Below are 20134 nucleotides of genomic sequence, written 5' to 3' on the forward strand. Positions count from 1 at the left end.
GCACATCACAACACGTGAGGAGGACACAACTGCATGCACATCATAACACGTGAGGAGGACGCGACTGCGCGCACATCATAACACGTAAGGAGGACACGACTGTGTGCACATCACAACACGTGAGGAGGACACGACTGCTTGCACATCACAACACGTGAGGAGGACACGACTGCTTGCACATCACGAGGAGGACACAACTGCGTGCACATCACAACACGTGAGGAGGACACGACTGCGTACACATCACATGAGAAGGACACGACTGCACGCACATCACAACACGTGAGGAGGACATGACTGCACGCACATCACAACACGTGAGGAGGACACGACTGCGTACACTTCACATGAGAAGGACACGACTGCACGCACATCACAACACGTGAGGAGGACACAACTGCATGCACATCACAACACGTGAGGAGGTCACGACCACGCGCACTTCACAGCACGTGAGGAGGACACGACTGCACGCACATCACAACACATGGGGAGGACACGACTGTGCACATCACAACACGTAAGGAGGACACAACTGTGCACATCACAACACGTGAGGAGGACATGACTGCGTGCACATCACAACACGTGTGGAGGCACGACCGCGCGCACATCACAACACGTGAGGAGGACACGACCGCACGCACTTCACAACACGTGAGGAGCACACGACTGCATGCACATCACAACACGTGAGGAGGACACGACTGCGTGCACATCACAACACGTGAGGAGGACACGACTGCACGGACATCACAACACGTGGGGAGGACACGACTGCACGCACATCACAACACGTGGGGAGGACACGATGGTGCACATCACAACACGTAAGGACACAGCTGTGCACATCACAACACGTGAGGAGGACACGACTGCGCGCACTTCACATCACATGAGAAGGACACGACTGCACGCACATCACAACACGTGAGGAGGACACAACTGCATGCACATCACAACACGTGAGGAGGTCACGACCGCGCGCACTTCACAACACGTGAGGAGGACACGACTGCGTGCACATCACAACATGTGAGGAGGACACGACTGCACGCACTTCACAACACGTGAGGAGGACACGACTGCACGCACTTCACAACACGTGAGGAGGACACGATTGCACGCACATCACAACACATGGGGAGGACACGACTGTGCACATCACAACACGTGAGGAGGACATGACTGCGTGCACATCACAACACGTGTGGAGGCACGACCGCGCGCACTTCACAACACGTGAGGAGGACACAACTGCGTGCACATCACAACACGTGAGGAGGACACGACTGCACGCACTTCACAACACGTGAGGAGCACACGACTGCACGCACATCACAACACGTGAGGAGGACACGACTGCGTGCACATCACAACACGTGGGGAGGACACGACTGCACGCACATCACAACACGTGGGGAGGACACGATGGTGCACATCACAACACGTAAGGAGGACACAACTGTGCACATCACAACACGTGAGGAGGACATGACTGCGTGAACATCACAACACGTGAGGAGGACACGACTGCATGCACATCATAACACGTGAGGAGGACGCGACTGCGCGCACATCATAACACGTAAGGAGGACACGACTGTGTGCACATCACAACACGTGTGGAGGACACGACTGCATGCACATCATAACACGTGTGGAGGACACGACTGTGTGCACATCACAACACGTGAGGAGAACACGACTGCACGCACATCACAACACGTGAGGAGGACACGACTGCACGCACATCACAACACGTGGGGAGGACACGATGGTGCACATCACAACACGTAAGGAGGACACAACTGTGCACATCACAACACGTGAGGAGGACATGACTGCATGCACATCATAACACGTGAGGAGGACGCGACTGCGCGCACATCATAACACGTAAGGAGGACACGACTGTGTGCACATCACAACACGTGAGGAGAACACGACTGCACGCACATCACAACACGTGAGGAGGACACGACTGCACGCACATCACAACACGTGAGGAGGACACGACTGTGTGCACATCACAACACGTGAGGAGGACACGACTGCATGCACATCATAACACGTGAGGAGGATGCGACTGCGCGCACATCATAACACGTAAGGAGGACACGACTGTGTGCACATCACAACACGTGAGGAGAACACGACTGCACGCACATCACAACACGTGAGGAGGACACGACTGCACGCACATCACAACACGTGGGGAGGACACGATGGTGCACATCACAACACGTAAGGAGGACACAACTGTGCACATCACAACACGTGAGGAGGACATGACTGCGTGAACATCACAACACGTGAGGAGGACACGACTGCACGCACATCACAACACGTGAGGAGGACACGACTGCACGCACATCACAACACGTGGGGAGGACACGATGGTGCACATCACAACACGTGAGGAGGACACAACTGTGCACATCACAACACGTGAGGAGGACATGACTGCGTGAACATCACAACACGTGAGGAGGACACGACTGCATGCACATCATAACACGTGAGGAGGACGCGACTGCGCGCACATCATAACACGTAAGGAGGACACGACTGTGTGCACATCACAACACGTGAGGAGGACACGACTGCATGCACATCATAACACGTGAGGAGGATGCGACTGCGCGCACATCATAACACGTAAGGAGGACACGACTGTGTGCACATCACAACACGTGAGGAGAACACGACTGCACGCACATCACAACACGTGAGGAGGACACAACTGCACGCATATCACAACACGTGAGGAGGACACGACTGCATGCACATCACAACACGTGAGGAGGTCACGACCGCGTGCACATCACAACACTTGAGGAGGACACGACTGCATGCACATCACAACACGTGAGGAGGTCACGACCGCGTGCACATCGCAACACGTGAGGACAACATGACTGCATCACATCACAACACGTGAGGAGCACACGACTGCACGCATATCACAACACGTGGGGAGGACAAGACTGCACGCACATCACAACATGCGAGGAGGACACGACTGCGTACACATCACAACACGTGAGGACACGACTGAGCGCACATCACAACACGTGAGGAGGACACGACTGCGCGCACATCACAACACGTGGGGACGACATGACTGCATCACATCACAACACGTGAGGAGGACACGACAGTACGCACATCACAACACGTGGGGAGGACACGACTGCACGCACATCACAACATGCGAGGAGGACACGACTGCGTACACATCACAACACGTGAGGACACGACTGCACGCACATCACAACACGTGGAGCGGACACGACTATGTGCACCTCACAACACGTGAAGAGGACACGACTGCGCGCACATCACAACACGTGTGGAGGACACGACTGCGCGCACATCACAACACGTGAGGACGACATGACTGCATCACATCACAACACGTGAGGACGACATGACTGCATCACATCACAACACGTGAGGAGGACACGACTGCACACACATCACAATATGTGAGGAGGAACGACGGCACGCATGTCACAACACGTGAGGAGGACACGACTACATGCACATCACAACACGTGGAGGGGACACGACTATGTGCACCTCACAACACGTGAGGAGGACACGACTGCACGCACATCACAATACATGATGTGGACACGAGTACATGCACATCACAACTCGTGAGGAGGACACGACTGCGTGCACATCACAACACGTGAGGAGGACTCAACTGCTGCACATCACAACACGTGAGGAGGACATGACTGCATGATCATAACATGTGAGGATGACATGACTACACGCACATCACAACATGTTAGGAGAACACGACTGCACGCACAGCACAACATGTTAGGAGAACACGACTGCACGCACAGCACAACACGTGAGGAGGACACGACTACACGCACATCACAACACGTGAAGAGGACACGACTACACGCACATCACAACACGTGAGGCAGACACGACTGCGTGCACATCACAACACGTGAGGCGGACACGACTGCGCGCACATCACAACACGTGAGGAGGACACGACTGCGCACACATCACAACACGTGAGGAGGACACGACTGCGCACACATCACAACACGTGAGGCGGACACGACTGCGCACACATCACAACACGTGAGGCGGACATGACTGCGCGCATCACAACACGTGAGGCGGACACAACTGCACACATATCACAACACTCGGAGTACATTTCTGCACATGCATTACAACATGTAAAGAGCACATGTGTGCACGCATGTGAGGAATACGCACCTGCATGCACATTACAACATGAGGATTACACATCTGCAGGCATATTACAACACGAGAACAGAACACATCTGCACCCACATTGCAACACATGGAGTACATGTCCTGCATAAAAGTGACATACAAAGTATATGTAAGGAAGATTTTTTTGGGGTGATTGTGGTCAGATGTGGCAGTGTCCTGTAGAAATGACCGCTTTGTTATTTTTCAGACTTGGGCCCGGGTACACACGGAAAACGAGGTAAACGTTGACAACGTGGGTTCCACAGTAGCATCCCCAGCAGTCGGAAATGACCCGCACACATCTGGCAACAGATGAGATCTGCAGAGATCTGGCAGTCAATACTCACTCAACGGCCTGGGCAGGTAGCTAAGGTCATTCTGAGGGCGATTGTGAACACTGGTGACTGGTCTGGGATCCACTGGCGAAGACACGGCCCTTGGCGTGGGGCTGCAGCTTGTCACTTCACATACATGCTCTTCCTGAGGAAACACAAACCCCACACGTGAAGACAGTTTCCACAGCTCAATACAGCCAAGTGTAACTTGCCAGTGTTTCTGATCATGATCTCTCCTGGACTGCCTGCAGAACGCTGTCTGGTTAACTGTTAGCCCACATCAACTACCCACAAGGAACGAAGCAACCAAGGGCTACCTGACAATAGGCTAATTATCTAGCACCAGCCAGTCAAATGATCAGGGCTTCCTCTGATCTGGGGTGGGGGAGGCCGAGCTGATGAGGATGTCTATTTACATTCTAATAATAATAGCAAGTGGCAGCAGCCCCATGCCACAAAGAGTGGGTTACAGTCACAGAAGGCCACAATGATGGCTGAAAGCAATCTGGAGTGTAGCTTGCCTCCACCAAGCCACCTCAATTCTGTCCATAAACCTGCAGCTCCATGTTCCGAACAATGTTACTCCGATCTGAGACAGCCTCACCGTTCCCCCTCAGCTTCCACAGCCCAAAGCTCTGAGTGGGCCCCCAAGGTCGCATCGCTGGAACAAGCCAATTAGGAAGTGGTCTCCAGGAAAATGGTGCCGCTGGTCTCATTCACAGCAATGCAGAAACGCACAGACAGTATCAAGGCCCCAAATTACATAGAAAATAGGAGCAGGGGTCGGCCATCTGGCCCACCAAGCCTGCTCCACCATTCAATAAAACCATGGCTCATCTTTTCGTGGCCTCATCTCCACTTACCTGCCCACTCACCATAACCCTTAATTCCTTTACTGTTCGAAAATCTCCTCAACTTAGTCCTAAATCAGCTCCGCCTCATCTAGAGGCTATGCCTTCTAATTCTAGTTTCACCCACCATTCTTTTATATGTTTCTATAACACCCCCCCCCCTTCATTCTTCAAATTTCCAATGGGTATAGTCTCAGTCTACTCAATCTCTCCTCATAAGCCAACCCTCTTGACCCCAGAATCAACCTCCTCTGTACCCCCTCTAGTGCCGGTACATCCTTTCTCAAATAAGACCAAAATTGTGCACCTCACCAGCACCCTATAGAATGGTAGCATAAGCTCCCTGGTTTTAAATTCCATCCCTCGAATAATAAAGGGCAGTATTCGATTTGCCTTCTTAATTGCCCACTGTGATCAGCCATCCACTGTGATCATCTATGAAAAAACAGTCAATCAGCATACCCCTCCCCAAACATTTCACAAGCTGAAACACAGGCGCTAATAACATAATGGTCATAGAACATAGAACAGAATGCACAGTACAGGCCCTTCAGCCCTCAATGTTGTGCCAAATTTTATCCTACTTTAAGATCAAAACAACTGACATACCCTTCAGTTTACTATCACCCATGTGCTTGTCTAACAGTCACTTAAACATCCCTAATGTTTCTGACTACTACCACCGCTGGCAGTGCATTCCACACACCCACCATTCTCTGTGTAAAGAACCTACCGCTGACATCTCCCCTATACCTTCCTCCAATTACCTTCCAATTATGCCCCTTGTAACAGCCATTTCTGCTCTGGGAAAAGGTCTCTGGCTATCTCCTCTATCTATGCCTCTAATTGCCTTGTACACCTCTATCAATACCTCTCTTCCTTCTTCGCTCCAATGAGAAAAGCCCTAGCTCTCTCAACCGTTCTTCATAAGACACTACTCCAGTCCAGGCAGCATCCTGGTAAATCTCTGCACCCTCTCTAACATTTCCACATCCTTCCTATGATGAGGTCACCAGAACTGGACACAAGTGTAGCCTAACTAGGGCTCTATAGAGCTGCATCATAACCTCACAGCTCTTAAACTCAAGCCCCCTGCTAATGACAGCCAATACACCATATGCCTTCTTAACAACCCTATCAAGTTGGGTGGCAACTTTGAGGGATGTAAGGACGTGGACCCTAAGATCCCTCTGTTCCTCCACACTGCCAAAAATCCTGCTTTTAACCCTGCATTCTGTATTCAAATTCCACCTTCTAAAACGAATCACTTTTATACTATTCCAGGTTGAACACCAACTGCCCAGCTCTGCATCCTTCAATCTATAACAGCTCTCCACACTATCCACAACTCCACCAACCATCGTGTCATTAGCAAATTTACTAACCCACCCTTCCACTTCCTCATCCAAGTCAATTATAAAAGTCACAAAGAGCAGAAGTCCCAGCAGAACACCACTGATCACCGAGCTCTAGTCTGAATACTACCACCCTCTGTCTTCCACGGGCCAGCCAATTCAGTAACCAGACAACCAAATTTCCCTGTATCCCATGCATCCTTACTTTCTGAATGAGGCTACCATTTTGTGATAATGGATTAATAATTCAGAGTGAAAAACTCAGATCCCACCATGGCTGTGACAGAATGCGAATTCGGTTTCAAAAGTTCTTCTGGCTCATTAACGTTATTTACAGAAAGAAACCTATCCCTCAGTAACATGACAAATTCTGTGAATAAACCATCCATGAGGGTCAATAAATACCATCAGTGACCACATCCCAAGACATAATTAAAGACCGTGATGAATTTTGTTACATGCATTCATGGGTCATGGACATTGCTGGCTGGGCCTAGCATTTATTGCTCATCCCTAGTTGCCCCTTGAGAAGGTGGTGGTGAGCTGCCTTCTTAAACTGCTGCAGTCCATGTGCTGTGGGTTGACTCAAAATGCCCCTAGGGACGAAATTCCAGGATTTTTGACTCAGCAACACTGAAGGATTGATGATATATTTCTAAGTTAGGATGGTTAGTGGCTTGGATGGGAACTTGAAGATGGGGATGTTCCCATGTGTCTTTCTAGATGGAAGTGGTCTTGGGAGATGCTGTCTAAGGAACCTTGATGAATTTCTGCAGTGCATCTGGTAGAGACTACTGCCACTGTGCATCAGCAGAGGGAGTGAGTGTTTGTGGACGTGATGCCAATGAAGTAATTTACTTTGTCCTGGATGGTATCAAGTTTCTCGAATGTTGTTGGAGCTGCACCCATCCAGGCAAGTGCGGAGTATTCCATCACACTCCTGACTTGTGCCTTGTAAATAGTGGACAAGCTTTGGCAGTCAGAAGATGAGTTAGTCAGTGCAGAATTATTGGTGAAAGATAGTGTTGGAGAAATGAATGGGACTGGAAGCAAATAAATGTCCAAGGCCTGATAATCTGCATACCTGAGTACGAAAAGAGATAGCAATGGGAATAGTGGGTATATTGATTGTCATCTTCTGAAATTCAGTAGGTTCAGTATCAAGGGTGCCAAACTTAAACCCACTGTTTAAAAAAGGTAGGGAGAAAACAGACTGGTTAGCTTTACATCAGTAGTAGGAAAAATACTGGGCTATATTACAAAGGAAATGATAACAGGTCACTTCAAAAATACCACCAGGATTACAAACGTCAAACTGGATTTACGAAAAAAATAATTAGGTTTGACAAACCTACTGGGGAATTTTGAGGAAGTAACTAGAAGAATAGGTGAGGGAGAATCAGTGATTGTGGTGTATTTTGATTTTCAGAAAGCTTTGATAAATTTCCACACAAGTGTTAGTGAGTAAATTAAAGCACATGGAAATCAGTGGTAATACACTGACTTGGATTAAACATGAGTCGAGAATGTGGTGCTGGAAAAGCACAGCAAGTCAGGCAGCATCTGAGAAGCTGGAGAATCGACATTTCAGGCATAAATCCTTCAACAAGAACGAGGCTTGTAGACCGGGGGAAGGGGAGAGCTAAGAGATAAATGGGACGGGGGTGGGGCTGGAGGGAAAGTAGCTGGGAATGGGATAGGTAAATGAAGGCGAGGGTAAAGGTGATATATTAGACAGGAAGGTGGAACGGATAGGTGGGAAAGACGACGGGCAGGTCAAGAGGGCAGTGCCAAGTTGGAAGATTGGGACTGGGATAGTGTGGGGGAAGGGGAAATGGGGAAAATGGGGAAATCCACATTGATCCCGTATGGTTGCAGGGTCCCAAGGTGGAAGATGAGGCATTCTTTCTCCAGACATCAGGTGGTTAGGATTTGGCGATAGAAGAGGCCCAGGACCTGCATGTCTTTGGCTGAGTGGGAGGGGAAGTTGAAGTGTTCAGCTACAGGGCAGTGGGGTTGCTTGGTGCGGGTGTCCCAGAGATGTTCTCTGAAACGATCCATAAGTAGGCGTCCTGTCTCTTCAATGTACAGGAGACCACATCAGGTGTAACAGATACAGTAGATGACATTAGTGGAGGTGCAGGTAAATTTCTGTCGGACGTAGAAGGATCCTTTGGGGCCTTGGACGGAGGTGAGGTGGGAGGTATGGACGCATGTTTTGCACTTCCTGCAACGGCAAGGGAAGGTGCCGGGAGTGGGGTGTGGGCTGGTGTTGATCTGACAAGGGAGTTGTGGAGGGAATGGCCTCTCTGAAACGCTGATAGGGGTGGGGTGGAAAATATATCCCTGGTGGTGGGATACGTTTGTTGGTGGGATTGAGTACAGGTCAGTAGGCAGGAAATAAAGTAGGTATACATGGGTCACCTTCAGGGTGAAAGGCAGTGTTGAAAGGGGTGCTGCAGGAATCAGAGTTTGGATGCCAGCTACTAACAACATACAGCAACAACACGAATGAGGAAATGAAGTATCATATTTCCAAATTTGCTGATGACACAAAACGTGAGCAGTAAGGAGGAAATAAGCAGCTTCAGGGTGATTGAGAAATACTGACTGGGAGGATAAATGCATGGCAGAAGCAAGAATAATATGGATACAAGTGAAGTTGTCCACTTAGTAGGAAAAACAGATGGCACAGTTTCATTTAAACAGTTGTAGATCAGGAAATCTTGATATGCAAAGGGACCTGGGTGTCCCTGTACAACAGGCAATGAAAGTAAACATGTAAGTGCAACAAGCAGTTAAAAAGGAAAAAGGTGTGTTGCCTTCCACTGTGAGGGTTTGAACTCAGAAGCAAGGAAGTCGTAGTACAACTGTGTGGGGCCTTGGTGAGGCCACACTTGGAGTATGGTGTGCAATTTCAAAATCCTTACCTAAGAAAATATATACTTACCATCGAGAGGAGTACAGCAAAGGTTCACTAAACATACTCCTGGGATGGCAGGTTATTGTATGAGGGCAGAATATGTGGACTTGGCCTGTATTCACTTGAGTGGAGAAGGATGAGAGGAATCTGATTGAAATGTATAAAGTTTTAACTGGGGCTGGACGATTAGGGCATGGGAATGATTTTACTCAGGCAGGGAATCCACAACAAAGGGTCACCTGCTCCTGATAGGAGGTCTGCCTTTCTGGACTGAGGTGAAGTGAAGGTTTTCACCCAGAGGATGGTGGACCTGACAAACTCTCTCTCTCTCAAGGTGGCAGAGACCAGGTCACTGGGTATATTTAAGAAAGAAATATAAGTTTCTTGAAGCGAATGATATTAAGGAATATGGGGCGGAGAGTACGGCATTGAGATAGAAAATCAGCCAATTGATGAGCTGAATGACCTACTCCTGCTCCTTTTTTCAAAGTTTCTGTCATTCTATGAATTCCTAGCCTCTGACTTTCTCTTGTAGCCATTATATTTATATGGCTGGTCCAATTCAATTCCTGGTTATTGCTAACTCCCAGAATGTTAATAATGGGGCTTTCAGTGATGGTAAGACCACTGAATGTTACGGGGAGATGGTCATTGTCTGGCATGAATGTTGTTTTCCACTTGTCAGCCCACGTCTGGATATCATTCAAATCTAAATGCATTTGGACATGTACTGCATCAGTATCTGAGGGAGCGGCAAACGGTGCTGAACATTGTACAATCATCAGAGAACATCCCCACTGCTGACCTTATGACGGAGGGAAGGTAATTGATGAAGCAACTGAAGATGGTTGGGCCAAGGACACTACCCTAAGGAACCCCTGCAGAGATGTTTTGGGGCGGAGATGACTAACCTCCAACAACCACAACCATCTTCCTATGTGCTAGGTATGACTCCAACCACCAGAGAGTTTGTCCTCCGATTCCCATTGACTCCAGTTTTGCTAGGATTCCTTGATGCCATATTCAGTCAAATACAGCCTTGATGTCAAGGGCTGTCACTCTCACTCCATCTCTGGAATTCATTTTTTTTTGTCCATGGCTAAAACCAAAGTGAATGAGGTCAGGAACTGAGTGGCCCTGGCAGAACCCTGACTGGCATCGCTGAGCAGGTTACTCCTTTACAAGTGGCTGTTTGATCACCCAATTGATGATCCTTTCCATTACTGTGCTGATGTTTGAGAGTAGACTGACCCTGGGCTGGGCAGATGTTGGACAGGTTGGAAGTGTAGGTGTTTGGGAACAGGACATACCTGGGCAATTTTCCACTTTGTCGGTTAGATGCCAGTTTTGGAACTGTACTGGAAAAGCTTGGCTAAGACAGTGGCAAGTTCTAGAGCACAAGTCTGCAGTACTATGGCCGGAATGTTGTCAGGGCCCATAGTCTTTGCAGTATCCAATAGTTTCAGTTGTTTGCTGTTCTCATCTGGAGTGAACAAAATGAGTTGCTACAGAAAGGTGGGCACTGCAGAGGGTAGAGTGCTCAATCTGTCTTCCAACTCCATTTTGATTTAGCTCCCTCTCTCTGTCCCTACCTATACCTCACCTTTAGTGTCTACATTGCCAGTGCGAGGCATTGCACATAATTTCAGTAATAGGAAGTACGGGTCAAAAATAACACTCAGTTGTGCACAAGAGCACTTCTGGATATGGAAAAAGCAAAAACCAAAATTGGTTGATGGCTCTTGTGGTAGTGTCACCATCTCTGAACCAGGAGACCTGGGTTCAAGTCCCACCTGCTCCAATCACACATTGCAATATGTCTGGACAGATTAGGGATTGAGATGAGGAAACATTCCTTCACATAAAGGGCTGTGAGTCTTTCAAATTCTTAACTCCAGAGGGCTGTGGTTGCTCCATTGTTAAATATGGTTAAGGCTGAGACAGACAGATTATTCAGGGAATCAAGATATATGGGGAATCGAAGCCCATCTTCTCCAAGTGTAATCAATGCTCTTTGAGGAGAAAGTGAGGTCTGCAGATGCTGGAGATCAGAGCTGAAAATGTGTTGCTGGAAAAGCGCAGCAGGTCAGGCAGCATCCAGGGAACAGGAGAATCGACGTTTCGGGCATTCCTGAAGAAGGGCTTATGCCCGAAACGTCGATTCTCCTGTTCCCTGGATGCTGCCTGACCTGCTACGCTTTTCCAGCAACACATTTTCAGCTCTAATCAATGCTCTTGTCAGTGTCATTGGAAAACCAAGATGACCTGTGCAGTTGATGTTTTTTAAATGTTCTTTTGTCCTGGCTGGGTCAGTGTTTATTGCCTCATCTGATTGTGGCGAGCCACCTTGTCCAGCCATCATAGTTTGGTCCAAGTTGCTTGTTTGTAGATTAGTGACCGTAGCACCATTGGCTCGGGAAGTCACCCCAAGGTATGGATAATCACCAATGACATAGTCAAGGTATCACCAGATGCTGAGGCCTCTGCTATGGATGTTTGAGATTCCCCTAAGACAACAAATGCATTCTGCATGCACAGCAGTTTGAAAGTATAAATACCATTGCATTTACATAGCACCTTTCACATTCTCAAAACATCTTAACATCCTTGCTATTGCTGGTTAAAAAAGTGCAGCAGTCAGAAAGATCCTCAACCCCCCCCCCCCCCCCACAGCAATAAAACAACACAAGAACTCCCCCACCCCAGGGAAAAGACCTTGTCTACTTATCCTATCCATGCCCCTCATGATTTTATAAACCTCTTCCCTGAGGTGGGAGAGTCCATAACTAGAGGGCATAGGTTTAGGGTGAGAGAGGAAATATTTAAAAGAGACCTAAGGGGCAACGTTTTGACACAGAGGGTGGTGTGTGTGTGTGGAATGAGCTGCCAGAGAAAGTGATGGAGGCTGGTACATTTAAAAGGTATTCGGATGGATATATGAATAGGAAGGGTTTAGAGGGATGTGGGCCAAGTGCTGGCAAATGGGACTAGATTAGTTTAGGATACCTGGTCGGCGTGGACGAGTTGGACCGAAGAGTCTGTTTCCGTGCCGAATGACAGATCGAATAATCTGTTATTTGACCAGGAGAGCAAACACCCCACCTTGACCCCCAATGCTCCAACTTGCTCATGTTACACTTCCACGCCAGCAGGTTGTTCTGGTGCTGGTCAGAGTCAAAGGAGGTGTGGTGTGACTGAGACTGAGCAATGAGCTTGGGCATTGGTCAGGTTTGGATGAGGAGCTGGATGTTCCTGCTCAGAGGCTGCTCTCAGTTTGACTCCCCTATTGCAGCCCCCAGGCAGATGGGAAGTGTTGGGTTCCTGAGCAGTTCCTCACCCATTTCTGTCTCAGGCAGATGCCAGGGACAGTGCGGCCCTCCACATTCATTCCTTTCAAAAACATCAGAACACTTCAGCACCAAAGTAAAGGTCACATGTCAACCTGGCCTGAAGTGAGCCAACAGTCCCCAGCCCAGGGATTGACCTGATGACACAGTCCTGCTTTGATTTATTGCTGCATTTCAGCCAGCTCCAAGTCAGGGGGGTGGTGAGCGGGGGGATTTACGAGGAGGGGAATATCGGGGGGTAAGCAGAGAGTGGAAGGTTTGGGGAAAAGTGGAGGGACGCTCTGTTGGTGATGGGAAAGGGTTGTGGGGGTAACGATGGGATTGAGGTTAATGGGAGGGCTACCTGGGGGGGAGGTTGGCCCAGGACATGTTAAGTGTCGCTGGGAGAGGTTGAGCAGCTTTTTTTCCCAGCGGTGTGGAAGGGACAGCTTCCCCGCTGGCTCTCTCGGTCTGTCTGTGCAGAAACAGCCCTCTCGCGGTGTCTCCCATCCCCAGGCGCCTGCACACTCTCCCGGTTGGCAGGAGAGGTCTGTTCCCCGGGGCTTACCTTGAGCCTGGCACGGCGCTCACAGCCTGTCATGGTGTGTGGGCAGGAAGAGGAGCCTGCTCCCGGGGGCTCCCAGAGGCTCCCAGCCCAGCCCAGCCCAGCCCAGCCCAGCCCGGTCCGCTCCGCTCCGCTCACATCGCCCGCTGCGGAATTCTTCCGGGAAACAAAAACGAAAGCGGCCGGATCTGGAGCCGAGGGAGGGTCACTTCCTCAGGGAACGGCGCTGACTAAAACTCCAAACAGGTCAAACTGGTCCCGTCTGCCTCTGAACAGGCTAAAGTAATCATCTGAGGGAGGAATGAAGTCACTGCAGACTGAAACAAGAAGTAAACCCCTTTTTTTTGCCCAGACTGAGATGAGAATGCTGGATGCTCCTGTGTATTGAGGCTAACCGTGGGCTTTCCTACGGTTTTTGTCCAGGTAGGCGGGCGAGTGGTCAAATTTAACACCTTTGTGGTGAATCGGCCACCAGACCTCAGTAGGCAGCGCTAAAATTAATAATTGTACCCCATGTTAATAAAATCAAGAACCTTTTCCCCCAACATTACACTCAATACTCCTCCCACTGAGAGAGAAGTGGAAAAGGCTGAAGTCCTGGGCAGGGTGTGTGTGAACACAGAGATAGGCCCATATCCCTCTAAACCTTTCCTATGCATGTACCTATCTAAATGCCTTTTAAATGTTGTCATTGTACCGACCTCCATCTGGCAGCTCGTTCCATCTGAGTGGAAAAGTTGCCCCTTAGTTCCTTTTAAAATCTCTTCTCTCTCACCTTAAACCTGCACCTTCCAGTTTTGGACTCCCCTGCCCCGGGAAAATACCTTGAACATTCAGCCCAATTGTGCCCCTCATTTTTTTTTTAAAGGTGTTTTTATTTTTAAGATTTTTTACAAACTTACAAAAGTAATACAAACACGTATAAGCACCAATACAAAATTAAATAAATGAGAGAAAAAAAAGGGAAAAAATGAACTATCTACTAATCTAACCTACAAACAACCAAAACATAAAATAGGAAATCATACAATACGAGCAGGAAACAACAAAATAATTAAATAACTAGATACATGTTCAAACAGATTTACATCAAGATATGATAAAACATGTATTTATACGGGATTCCGCCTCCTGGGGGGGCCCGAACCAGCCAGAACCATTACCACAGCTAGACAAAAAGCCCTGGACAATATGGCCGAAATATCTGTGTCGATATAGTTCAAAAAGGGCTGCCATGTTTTATAAAATAATTCTGTTTTTTGGTGCACCATATTTGTGAGGAAGTCAAGGGGGATATATTCCATGACTAACCTGTGCCAGTTTGAAAGTCCTGGGGGGTCCTCAGCTACCCAATTCACTAAAATATTTTCCCTCACACAAAAGGAGAGAATGGCAAATAATTTCCTCTCGTATACATCCAGGGAGGGAAAATCTGAAGAGCCCAAAAGTAGGGACACTGGATCCAATCCAATCTCCGTACCCAAGATCTCTGTCAAGGCATTCGCTACTCTATTCCAATACCTGTGGATCTTAGGGCATGTCCACAGACAATGCGTGACAGTGCCAACTTCTATTTTACATTTGGGACACATTGGGGATGCTCCTGCCTTGAACTTTGCGAGTCACTCAAGTGCCATATGAGCCCTGTAAAGTATCTTCAATTGAGTAGCTTGAGTTCTATTACAAATAGAGATCTTTCTGGCATTTTCCCAGATGTCCTCCCACATTTCTAAAGATATTTCCAACCCTAATTCTTGATTCTAGGTTTTATATAATTGTTCCATGTCCTTCGAGACCTTATTGTATAGTGAGTGATAAAGAGTACTGACTGAGGGCGGCCCCATCGACCATAGCACTCTCCTTTCCCTATCCGATTTGTAAGGATTGACTATCAGTGTGGTCTTCTTTTGTATAAAGTCCCGTATTTGGAAATACCAAAAGAGGTCCCTGTTAGGCAGTCCAAACTTCTGGTGCAACTGCTCAAAGGACATCATAACCTCCCCATCGAACAGGTCTCCCAAGCAGGAGATACCTCTGGACTCCCAAGTTTTAAATGCCGTATCCGTCAGCCCTGGCTGGAAACCCAATGCTCCCACTATAGGGGTATAAGGGGAGGTTTTTTGCAGATTACCCTCATCTTGTTGCATTATCCACCAGGCTTTAATTGTATTTAATACAATAGGGTTTTTACAGTAGTCCATAATAATCTCATCTTGTCCATAAATAATAGATTGATGAGGGGACATTTTGCTTTGGAGGTCTCAATATCTAACCAGATTGACTGTGGGTCATAAGAGACCCAATCAGCTACATAGAATAATAAGGAGCTCAGTTGGTACCTCCTGAAATCTTCGAGGAGAAAGTGAGGTCTGCAGATGCTGGAGATCAAAGTTGAAACTTTATTGCTGGAACAGCACAGCAGGTCAGGCAGCATCCAGGGAACAGGAGAGTCGACGTTTCGGGCACAGGCCCTTCTTCAGGAATGAGCAGAGAGTGTTCAGCAGGAGAAGATAAAAGGTAGGGAGGAGGGACTTGGAGGAGGGGAGTTGGAAATGTGATAGGTGGAAAGAGGTCAAGGTGAGGGTGATAGGTCGGAGTAGGTGGAGGCGGAGAGGTCAAGAAGAAGACTGCAGGTCAGGAAGGCGGTGCCGGGCTGGAAGGATCCGGCTGAGACAAGGTGGGGGGAGGGGGGATGAAGAAACTGGTGAAGTCCAAGTTCATCCCCTGCGGTTGGAGGGTTCCCAGTCGGAAGATAAGACGCTCCTCCTCCGACCGTCGGGTTGTTGTGGTTTGGCGGTGGATGAGTCCAATGACCTGCATATCCTCGGTGGAGTGGGAGGGGTTATATGCAGGTCATTGGACTCATCCACCGCCAAACCACAACAACCCGACGGTCGGAGGAGGAGCGTCTTATCTTCCGACTGGGAACCCTCCAACCGCAGGGGATGAACTTGGACTTCACCAGTTTCTTCATCCCCCCTCCCCCCACCTTGTCTCAGCCGGATCCTTCCAGCCCGGCACCGCCTTCCTGACCTGCAGTCTTCTTCTTGACCTCTCCGCCTCCACCCTACTCCGACCTATCACCCTCACCTTGACCTCTTTCCACCTATCACATTTCCAACTCCCCTCCTCCAAGTCCCTCCTCCCTACCTTTTATCTTCTCCTGCTGAACACTCTCTGCTCATTCCTGAAGAAGGGCCTGTGCCCGAAACGTCGACTCTCCTGTTCCCTAGATGCTGCCTGACCTGCTGTGCTGTTCCAGCAATAAAGTTTCAACCTCCTGAAATCTGGAAAGTCCAGTCCTCCCCTTACTTGTGGGAGCTGCATCTTTTCTAATTTGATTAAGGGCCGTCTATGATTCCAAATAAAGGAGCCGAGCCAGCCGTAAAACTTACGCAACGCCTGTCTCGGCATCATCAAGGGGAGCATCCTCATAGAGTATAAAAGACGAGGTAAAATACTCATCTTAACTAAGGCTACTCTGCCCAGCCAGGATATTGGGAGATCTTCCCAGCGTTGAAAGTCCTGCCTTATTTTCTCTAATAAGTGTGTATAATTGGCTTTATATAGCTGACCAAATACCGGGGTAATAAAAGTTCCGAAGTACAGAAAACCTTCTAGTGACCACCAAAAGGGGAAACAAGATCCGTCCGGTAAATTGGATATGCTGGCAAGGCCTCCCAATGGCATGGCCTCCGATTTCAGGAAATTGATTTTATGACCTGAGAACATACCGAATAGATTGACCACTTGAATTAAGTGGGGCACGGATGTCAAAGGATCACTTAAGAAAAGGAGGACATCAGCCACAAGGAGAGTGATTTTATGCTTGCCCGATCCAACGCTCGGAGCCGTTATATTAAGGTCAGTTCGTATAGCTTCTGCTCGTGGTTCAATCACTAGCGTAAATAATAATGGTGAAAGAGGACATCCCTGGTGACAGCCTCTGCCAACACTAAAGCTATCTGAACCTAAACCATTGGTGATCACCACTGCTGTGGGATCATTATATAATACTGAAACCCATTTAGTAAAGACCTCTCCAACACCGAACCTTTCCAGCGTATAAAAAAGATATGGCCATTCTACCCAATCAAATGGCTTCTCTGCGTCCAAGGAGACAACTAAACCCGGTATTGTTCCCTGTTGACAGGCTTGTATCATATTTAAGACCCTTCTAATATTATGAGTTGACCTGCGACCCTTTATAAACCCCGTCTGTTCGTCTTTTATGATGTATGGTAAGACCCTCTCCAGTCTTAATGCTAACATTTTAGAAAGAATTTTAAAATCCACATTTAGCAAGGACATGCGTCTATATGAAGAGCAGTCTTCTGGGGCCTTTCCCTTTTTAAGAATGAGAGAGATATTTGCTTCTCTCAAGGAAGGCGGGAGGCAGTCCTGTCTATGTGAGTAATTATACATATTTATGAGTGGCCCGGCCAGTTGCCCTATAAATTCTTTATAGAACTCAACCTGGAATCTGTCTGGCCCAGCTTTGCCTGAAGCTGCCTAACCGTGTCCTGTACTTCCTGGGTTGTCAAGGGGACATTCAAGAGTGACACCTACTCCGAGGTTAGGCCCGGAAGGGCCAAATTTTTAAAGAAGGGCACCATCTTTCCAGTTCTATTCTCACAGTCCTGCGATTTATACAATTTAAAATAAAACTTTCTAAACGCTGTACTGATATTTTTACGACCACAAGTCAGGGTACCAGCACATTCTCTAATGAACGTAATGGCTTGGGGAGCCTTTTTCTTTCTAACAAGGTGCGCTAGATATCAGCCAGGCTTGTCGCCATATTCAAATAATCTCTGCTTTGCGAATAATATTTCCCTCTTTGCTGTTTGGGTAAGTGCGGTATTCAAGGCTGCATTAAGGGCTGTGATCCTTTGTAGCTTAGTAATAGAGGGCCTGTCAACATACGCTGTCTCAGCTGCCTTCAAGCGAGCCTCGAGCAGGCGCTGTTGCTCTCCCTTTTGTCTTTTCCGGGTCGCAGAATATCAGATGACCAAGCCTTGTGCATATGCCTTAGTGGTCTCCCACATCATCGATGGGTTACTGGCCGGACCTGATTTAATTTCCCAGAAGGTTTTGAATTCCTGCAAAAGATACTTTATAAATTTGCTATCCTTCAATCAGAAAGGATCCATTCGCCAATGTCAGGGGCTTATCCCATCATCCCTAGTCTTGACTTCCATATGTACTGCGGCATGATCAGAAATAGCTATATTACCTGTTTTACAAGACAGTATCAATTTAAAAGGGTTGAGGGGGCAAAAAGAATATCGATTCTGGTATGGCACTTGTGTGGGTTAGAGTAGAAAGTAAAGTCTCTGCCCTGGGATGAAGACACCTCCATACTTCTACTAGTCCTAGCTCCTTATTCAGATCCGCTAGTTGTCTAGATCTCAGAGATATACCCGTCGTGCTCCTAAGTATCCCATCCATCTCTGGGTCCATAATAGAGAAAATCTCCACCTATATTTGTTTGGCAGACCCCAAAAGCCATTAACTTAGAGAACTCTTCCGTTACAAATTTAAAAGGGCATGCTGGCGGGCAATAAAGATTCAAAATTCCATATTCCTCTTCATGTATTAGGGCTTTGATCAATATACAACGTCCAGACTCATCTTTTATCTGTCTTAACATTTGGAAAGGACAGTTCTTCCAAATAAGAATGGCTATTCCCCTACGCTTTGAACTGAGAGATGAAAAGAAAGCCTGATCAAACCCACCCTGTTGTAGCTTTAAGTGCTCTTTATCAAGTAGAGGTGCCTCCTGTAAGAGAGCTACATCGACCTTTCTTTTTTAAGACTTGATAATATCTTTTTCCTTTTGATTGGCGAATTAGGTGCACCACCTAAATGAATGGCTAGCCATGATCGTCCAGGCAAGGCCCGAGAGCCCCCAGGAGGAAGAACCCCACCCAAAAGACATTGAATAAAGACCATAGAAAATTCACAAATACAAAAATTCTTTAAATCATTTAAATCAACACAATTAAGAACTACTCCAACATAAAAAAAACAACGCAAAACATGTTTGAAAGGAGACTTTCCCCCTTGTTCCCAGGGGGCATAACTACCCATCAATAACCCCACCATAACCTCTCCTCGCTAGGGCCCTGCCCTCAGCCCCAGGCATTACAGAATGGAGTGAACAAATTCAAATGTTTTATAAAACCAGAATTAAAAGGCACCCCACCCCAGCACACACACACACACACCAACACCTGGGTGCGTTTAGCAAACACAATACAAAACAGAAATATATAAAGTTACAAAATTACAATCCCAGCAAGTATTAGGCAACGAAGTAAGATGAAGAAAGAGGAAAACCCCGCTCTAGAAAAATAAAGGCAAAATAGAGCAAATCCTGCCCCCCCCCCCACAAATCGAGCAAGCTGCACGAACTATAAAATAACCCAAAGGAAGAGTAAAGAACAACCCCCCCACCCCCCACCCCCAACACCCAGGGAAAGATGAGTGGAAGAGAGATGAAGAAGGAAAAAAGGGTAG

General features: G+C 47.9%; 1 protein-coding gene across 3 annotated transcripts in view; it reads right to left on the reverse strand.

Annotated features, from left to right (window-relative positions):
- The window catches only part of LOC122563320 (transcription factor ETV7-like), a 117936-nt gene extending 103704 nt beyond the window's left edge, over positions 1-14232 (reverse strand). The window contains exons 1-2 of one of the 3 annotated variants that reach the window (XM_087973726.1): positions 13616-14232; positions 4605-4737 (exon numbers count right to left, since the gene is read on the reverse strand). In XM_087973726.1, the coding sequence (XP_087829852.1) occupies positions 4605-4737; positions 13616-13648 (166 nt within the window). In that variant the 5' untranslated portion in view covers positions 13649-14232. The remainder of the gene's footprint in view (positions 1-4604; positions 4738-13615) is intronic. The other 2 variants (XM_087973725.1, XM_087973727.1) reach the window with 2 other exon arrangements.
- Positions 14233-20134: the final 5902 nt, after the last annotated feature.

This window comes from Chiloscyllium plagiosum, unplaced genomic scaffold (genome assembly GCF_037043375.1).
Source record: "Chiloscyllium plagiosum isolate Xiang-an unplaced genomic scaffold, Cpla_swu_hap1 HiC_scaffold_26, whole genome shotgun sequence".
NCBI lineage: Eukaryota > Metazoa > Chordata > Chondrichthyes > Orectolobiformes > Hemiscylliidae > Chiloscyllium > Chiloscyllium plagiosum.